Source organism: Mus pahari, chromosome 13 (assembly GCF_900095145.1).
Source record: "Mus pahari chromosome 13, PAHARI_EIJ_v1.1, whole genome shotgun sequence".
Classification (NCBI taxonomy): Eukaryota; Metazoa; Chordata; class Mammalia; order Rodentia; family Muridae; genus Mus; species Mus pahari.
In genome coordinates, this window is record NC_034602.1 from 76,163,481 (window position 1) to 76,171,344 (window position 7,864).

Sequence of the window (7,864 nt, forward strand, 5' to 3'; positions counted from 1 at the left end):
AAAGCAAAACGTTTAAGCAATTGTAGTAGGAAATTTGTATTAACTACCACATAGGTACATACTATAAAATAGATATTATTTCATCAAACACTAGATAATGGCATTAAATCAGCCATCATGGGAGAAAATTAAAATGATAACAAAATTTTATACCTTCTATAAGATGAAAATCCAATGAAGCTACTATTTTTTCAAATATCTCATATACTACACCTGCACTGGTGAGATTTCACTTTGCCAGAGGAAAGCATTGAGAATGTTTGTTGAGGCTGGAGAGATGACTCAGTGTTCAGAGCACTGGCTGCTCTTCCAGAGGACTGGGTTCAATCCCAGCAATCATCTGTAACTCCAGTTCTAAGAGATCTAACATCTTCTGACCTCTGTGGGCACTGCATATCCAGGACACACAGACATGAATGTAGGCAAATACCTACAGAGAATATTTGTTGAACACGTGTGACAACACTTTACACTGCTGCCTGCAATGTTCAAAGTGTTCGACATTGCCATTTTTGTCTTCTGTATATATGAAAACTGCAATTCTAAAAATTTGTGAGAATATTTTTTGTTCTAGTTTTTTTTCATAAAACTTTCATAGATGAGTTTTCTACAATTGTTGTTTTGAGACCCAAAAGTTATTTCTTCATAGGAAATGGAAGACTTCGTCCAGAGTTCTGGAGACCATGGTGTGGTGGTGTTTTCTCTAGGGTCGATGGTCAGTACCATGACAGAAGAAAAGGCCAATGCAATTGCATGGGCCCTTGCCCAGATTCCACAAAAGGTGAGATAAAGTGCCCATGGGAGGCTACTGTATACTCAGTCTGTGAAAGTCCTTGGAAAGTTTGATTCTGGAAATGACTGTGTGAAACCTAAATGTTAGGTAATATCTAATTTACCTTAGACAATTTAGAAACATATACACATAACAGATATTACAATACTACAGAAGGTGTTTTTGGCTGTGTGTACCTGGGATATTAACTTGTGATCTCTATGGGTACATTCTGAAATGCTGGCATTATGATGACATCACTGTCAAGGGTTTGTAGACATAGAAAATTCTTCAGAATCACTTGTTTCATTTGTCAATTATTTAAAGACACTGATTATGTAAGATTTTTCTTTGGGGGGAGTAAATTTGTATTAATTTTTTAACAGAAGAATTAAGCAGCTATTGAAAATGTTTGAAATGTAGCATGAGTCTCCATCCTAATTTTGAAGTACATCTGTTCAGTGTGCAGTTGAGAGGGGCTGTTTATAAAATAAAATAATAACAAACAAACAGAAAAACAAAACAAAGCAAGCAAATAAACAAAAACAACTGATTCTGGGCTCTCTTGCCAATATTTGTAGAAGAAATATATAAAAGAAAGGTAGATATGGGTGCTGTCCTACAGGCTTCTCTGTGCATCATAAAACATGAAACACAGGACTCTCATTGTAATCAGAATGAAAAATGAGGCAGACCCAGATCACATGAAATAGCCAGCTTCATTCAGAGCATCAGACAATGCATAATCTGAGGTTCAGAAATTTCATATAAGTAAACATCACATGAGTTCAAGGTGTAAAACATGTATTTCCATAAAGGTACATGAAGGACAGTTTAAATATTATCTGAATAACAATAGCAAGGGATGGGTAATAATAATAGACTCACCCTTACTTGCTACACCTGAGAAGACGGCATGTACACAGCAAAAGTAAAGACCAAAAAATTGAAATTCATTAAAAATGACATAGAACAAATGATTAAAAGTAAACTCTAAGTAAAAATGCGGTGGTATTAAATCTGGAGTATTAGACCTATCAAAAATTTTATACAAAATATAAATTATTAGTAACTTGCCACTCTTCTCTGTAGTTGAATTATGTCACCAAGGCATTAAATACTTTCATGTATTAACTGTCTCCTTTGTCTACATTCATCTGCTTGGAAAGTAGGGATTATGCTCAACCTGTGTGAGTGTAACAAGAAACACAGAAACTGTTGGCACACTCTTCTCTCAGTCTTTTAAGGGTTCTCATTGCTTGCCACTTCTGACTTCCTCATCTTCCTCATATCCCATGGGAGGTATTTAGCTGTTTTCTCTAAGATAAAAAAGCTGTACTTTTAAAAATTATTCCCAGATTGGGAACTATTATTACTACACCATTCTCCTTTTCCTCCCTTCAACCACTCTCCTGTCTATTCCTTTGCTCTCTTTGAAATCCATGACATCATTTTTCTTTAATTGTCATTACATAAATATATGTATCTACATTTATATTTTTATATATAACCTACTCAGGTTGTATAATGTTAAATTTGGCTCTACCACTAAAGATTATCTGACATTTAATAGGTTCTTTGGCGATTTGATGGCAACCCCCCAGCTTCCTTAGGACCCAATACCAGAATCTACAAGTGGCTCCCCCAGAATGACCTTCTTGGTAAGAGTCTGGAAAGCAAATTCTGAATAACAACTGATTTCTTTGATTCCTGTTCCTATTCTAGTTGACTCAAAAGCCTTTCTTTTACACGGAGTTCATAAATTATTTACTTAAGGTAATATAAATATATAAGTAATATAAATTATAAATTATTTTAAAAAATAATTTCACACTTGTTTTTCTCTTAACTACTATGTGCTTCATTTGTTCAACTGGAAGCAAGTATTTCATAGTTCAAGTCTCAAGTCACATACAAATCTGCAAAATAGGTGTATACAAATTTAGTGTCTTTTAGCTCTGAGACAGGTAAACATTTCAGTGAGTTTTTGAGTATAAGAATCTTCTTTTTCAAGATTTATTTATTTATTATATGTGAGTACACGGTAGCTGTCTAAAGACACTCCTAAAGAGGGCATCAGATTTCGTTACAGATGGTTGTGAGCCACCAGGTGGTTGCTGGGATTTGAACTCAAGAACTTTGGAAAAACAGTTGGTGTTCTTATCCACTGAGCCATCTCACCAGCCCCGAGTATAAGAATCTTTATGTAAAAAAAAAAAAAAAAAAAAAAAAAAAAAAAAAAAAAAAAAAAAAAAAAAAAAAAAAAAAAAAGAAAAATAAAGAAAAAAACTTCCTTTCAGTTCCTCATAGAATATACATTTCTCATTTTGTGTCTAAGACTGCTAATTAATGTTAACCTCAATTCATCTTATTCTAGGTCATCCAAAAACCAAAGCCTTTGTAACTCATGGTGGTGCGAATGGACTTTATGAGGCAATCCATCATGGAATCCCTATGATTGGCATTCCTTTGTTTTCAGAACAACATGATAACATTGCCCACATGGTGGCCAAAGGAGCAGCTGTTGCATTAAATATCAAAACAATGTCAAGGTCAGATTTGCTCAATGCACTGGAAGAAGTCATTAATAATCCTTCGTGAGTATAACCTTTTAAAATGTATAGCCATTGTTTATTCATTCATTCATTCATTTATGTATTTATTTATTTGGTTAGTTATTCAGTCATTGGCCTTCTTACTGAAGGACAAATGAGCAAGTACTATTGTTAGAGTAATAATTATTGTAGGTACTGAGACAAACTAGGTCATGATTCAGTGTATATATTATTCTCTGTTATTTTTTTTATTTCCATGTTATGCTTTATGTTGCTTTGCTATGTAAATCAGGCTCATCTTAAATGTTCAACCCCTTTGCTTGGCCAAGAGATGTATGCCACCATATCTGGCCAGTATTTCTTTTCAATTATTTTGTTAGGGTTTTAAAAATAGTTCAAAACTCAAATAGCTAATGAGTGAAAAGAAATTAAACATTAACCGCGGTATCAGATTGGTTACACATAGAAGGCATAGGAAAACATCATAAAGGAACAACTTGAATGTTATAAAAGACACATGTCACTTATAACTTTTGTTATTGAACATAATATCTATTAATGTGTAACTCTGCAACCTGTTGTGTCAATATAAATGTGAAAATCCATTAGAGTGAAGCAAAGTTATATGCCCATCATCATTTTTCTTTGATTAAAAAAAAATCAATTTGGAGCTTGTTTTCTGGAAAAGTCTTTCTATCTCACTTTCAGCATACTGTAGGTCCTTTAATAGTTTTGTGTACTGTTTGGACCAGGGTAAGGTTTAATCCTCTCCATATTGCATGACTATTGGTGTTATCATTATTTGGATCTTGTTTAGGCACCCGTGATGTTATGCTTCATGAGTGTAACTTTCTTGATATTTCTCAAATGAAAAACTTCATAGCAGGATTCTTGGCCCTCTGTCTCTTATAATGTTTCAGCCCTTTATTCTATGGTTTACCATGAAAGGTAGACTTCAGGTAAGTTACTTTTAAGTCAGTTCCAGCTCAGAGGTCGTTAGGCCCTGTTTTGGAAATATATGGTCGTTCAATAATAAAAACATGCTTCTTAACTCTGGGGAATAAACAAGAGCAACAACAATATGTTTAATGGTCTCTTTGACAACTCTGGCCAACATTTCAAATGAGGGCATCCATGTCTGGTGTTGGGCTTTATGATAGGTGGCCCTTAGATCTTGGAGGGAGCACCATCATTCCAGGCGAGAAATGTTCATTAAAACTGTAAATGTATATTTATACATGAAATTGTATGCATTACAGGTAATTTTGATTAATAGTCAATAGCATAATTATTTGTGGATTTTCAGACATCCTTCTTGTTATTTTATTCATTTTTCTCTTTCTTTTTTTCCTCTCACCCTCTCCCGTTCTCTCTCCCTCTCCCTAAGGAACCTTCCCCTCTTCCCATTTCACTTATAAAATCACTTGAATTCTCTATCTCTCTTCACCTTCTTCACACCTTCTTATATTTACCTCCCTCCCTATCTCTAAGGAGCCTCTCCTCTTCTCATTCCTCCATTCAAATAAGTTGAATCACAAGTTGTAAATAAATGTAATAGGCATACTGTACTGGATATCTTTGTGTCANCTTGACACAGCTGGAGTTATCACAGAGAAAGGAACTTCAGTTGGGGAAATGCCTCCATGAGATCTAGCTGTAAGGCATTTTCTCAATTAGTGATCAAGGGGGGAGAGCCCCTTGTGGGTGGTGCCATCTCTGGGCTGGTAGTCTTGGGTTCTATAAGAGAGTGGACTGAGCAAGCCAGTGGAGGCAAGCCAGTAAAGAACATCCCTCCATGGCTTCTGCATCAGCTCCTGCTTTCTGACCTGCTTGAGTTCCAGTCCTGCATCCTTTGGTGATCAACAGCAGTTTGGAAATGTAAGCCAAATAAACCCTTTCCTCTCCAACTTGCTTCTTGGTCATGATGTTTGTGCAGGAATAGAAACCCTGACTAATACACATACTAAAAAATTAGGATGTTTTAATAAAAAATATCATAATTTTCCTCTTGTACTTTGTAAACAGTAGGAGGGTAAGTTACTACCACTGTACTTACTACCTGTTGCTACATAAAACTGATATTTAGGACCAGTGACTCTTGTCTCTAAGTCATCTTTCTTTATATAATCATTAATAATCTTTTCAGCAATATAATCAAATGCATGTACATGATTTAGTGTGAAATTTGAAGCATTTTTTAATCAAAATGCAAACAAAAAATGAAAATTAGAAATTCTAGCAAAATTAGCATCATAGGATGTCTCAGTGAATAACAGCAGGATTCACACTAGCAGAGGACCTTAGCTCAGTTGGCAACACCCATATCAGGTGATTTATAACAATCTGTAACTCCAGCTCTGCTTACACACACACACACACACACACACACACACACACACACACACACAAAAGAGCACACATGCATACATTCCCACATTCTCACATGCACACACACATGCCCATAATTGAAAATAATAATAAAAAATTAATCACCTTACTTTATAAGAATATATGTAATGCAATAAAAATTCAAATAATTTCAATATTTAATAGAGAATTGTTACCCTTTTTATTAATTACATTAGTAAGTACTAACCTTCATACAAAATAGATAAAAGCAACAAGAAGTTGCAATTAGAGCTAATTAATAAGATCCAGCATACTTTTTTAATCATAATGTGTAGTGACTCATATGACATTCCATAAAAATTTCATTTCAAACACAACCTCTTATCATCAATATACAGATACACAGCATGGTTGCATCTTGAGAAATATTTGCCTTCCACTTATACATTCTGATGCTAGTACCCAGTTTGAATAAAACGTTAGTTTATAATTGCTTACTGGTTTGTTTACCACTCTACAATGTCAGAGGGATCTGGGGGAATCAGGCTGATAAATGAGACAAAGTCAAGTCTCATGCAGTAGTCTACTTTATTTAGATCATCAGGCAATGTATACTCTGAAGATTAAGACGAGTTACATGAGTAAAGTGTACAATAACAGGGGAAAGAGGCACATTGTGGAAAAGCCATTCACAGTAAAACAGAACTTTCCACAGAGGCATATGAAAAAATAACAATAATTAGTTATAATAAATAAATTTATGAAGTAAATGTGTGCCTAATGAAAGGGCCACAAAAGCATAATTTATAAACAATTCTGTTTTTGAAGAAACTGAGGTCATGAGACTGTTACCGTGTCCTTATGAAGTTTTCTCACAAACTCTAGAAATCTCTTCAGAAAAAATCTATTCTTGAACTGTATCCTCATTCTGGATAACTGAATTTTCATATATTCAAATAATAAGTCATTTTGTTATTTTTTATTTAAGGATTAACTGTCTATATACTATAACTTCAGAGTGTTTTGTCTTTCTACTTTTCTCTTTATATACTTCTTTTTTTTTTTTTTTCTCAAGAAGTTCAAACTTTCCTACTAATATCTTCCTGGGCATAAATGTTACGCATAATTCATTTTCCTTCTACTTTTTGGAAAATCATCTTTATCATCTACACAAAATTTTAGAAATGTGTATTTTTCATTCATTCTGTGATTTTTTTGGATGACCATTTTATCTCTTACAGCTATAAAGAGAATGTGATGTGGTTGTCAACCATTCACCATGACCAACCTATGAAGCCCCTGGACAGGACTATATTTTGGATTGAGTTTGTCATGCGCCACAAAGGAGCCAAGCACCTGAGACCACTCGCACACAATCTCACCTGGTACCAGTACCACTCTCTGGATGTGATTGGATTCCTGCTCGCCTGTGTGGTGGCCACTGTAGCCCTTCCTGTAAAGTGCTGCTTGTTTGCTTATCAATTCTTTGTAAAGAAGGCAAAGAAAACGAAGAATGAGTAGAGCTCATTGACAATGCACTACATGAATGAAACTTCAGCATCATTCTAATGTGTGAACCACCTTTTAAGCACTCACTGGTTACCTTATCAAGGCACATCTTCTTTGTAATTTTGTACCTTGTGAATATATATGTATATATTATACATTCATATATACAATATATTATATTCTATATCTGTGGTTACTGAAAATTGATCAAAGAATTCCATCATTTATTTTAATATTTAAACAATTCAGTATAAAATTATTTGCATTCATAGAAAATATGGAAAATGAATACATACTTGAAAAAGTCATAAAAATTAAAACATTGCTGTACCTCTACACAGAGCAGATCAGCTCGCCTGCTCCCCTTCCACACTCTACAGCCTGCCTGTCTCTCAGGTCTGCCTTAACCAAGAACACAGCTGAGACAACCTTTACAATACCCACACTAGCTGGAACACCCACAGAGCCCAATTGAAGGAGGGAGCTATCCCCTCACTCTAGGTCCCTCTTCCCTTCCAATCTGTACTTCCACCCACCACGGCAGTTAAGCTTTCCCCTTCCCTTCCTATGCTCCACAGCCTGCTTGTCTCCCAAGAGGTCTGCCTTAACCAGGGACACAAGAGGTTTGCCCTAACCAGGAACACAGGAATTCTGCCCTGACCAGGATCACAGGAGAACT

At 35.1% G+C, this 7,864-nt stretch overlaps 1 protein-coding gene across 1 annotated transcript; it reads left to right on the top strand.

Moving 5' to 3' along the window:
* The first annotated feature begins 652 nt into the window (after positions 1-652).
* On the top strand, positions 653-7,197 carry LOC110330748 (UDP-glucuronosyltransferase 2B17-like). Its single transcript, XM_021211042.1, has 4 exons — positions 653-781; positions 2,346-2,433; positions 3,150-3,369; positions 6,918-7,197. Exons 1-4 carry the CDS (start codon positions 653-655, stop codon positions 7,195-7,197), a joined length of 717 nt encoding a protein of 238 aa, XP_021066701.1.
* Positions 7,198-7,864: the final 667 nt, after the last annotated feature.

Excerpts from the sequence above, each read along its gene's own strand:
- LOC110330748 (XM_021211042.1), top strand. The coding sequence starts at position 653 with ATGGAAGACTTCGTCCAGAGTTCTGGAGACCATGGTGTGGTGGTGTTT. Across the intron at positions 782-2,345 it reads TTGCCCAGATTCCACAAAAG|GTTCTTTGGCGATTTGATGG; the intron begins GTGAGATAAAGT and ends GACATTTAATAG. Across the intron at positions 3,370-6,917 it reads GAAGTCATTAATAATCCTTC|CTATAAAGAGAATGTGATGT; the intron begins GTGAGTATAACC and ends TATCTCTTACAG.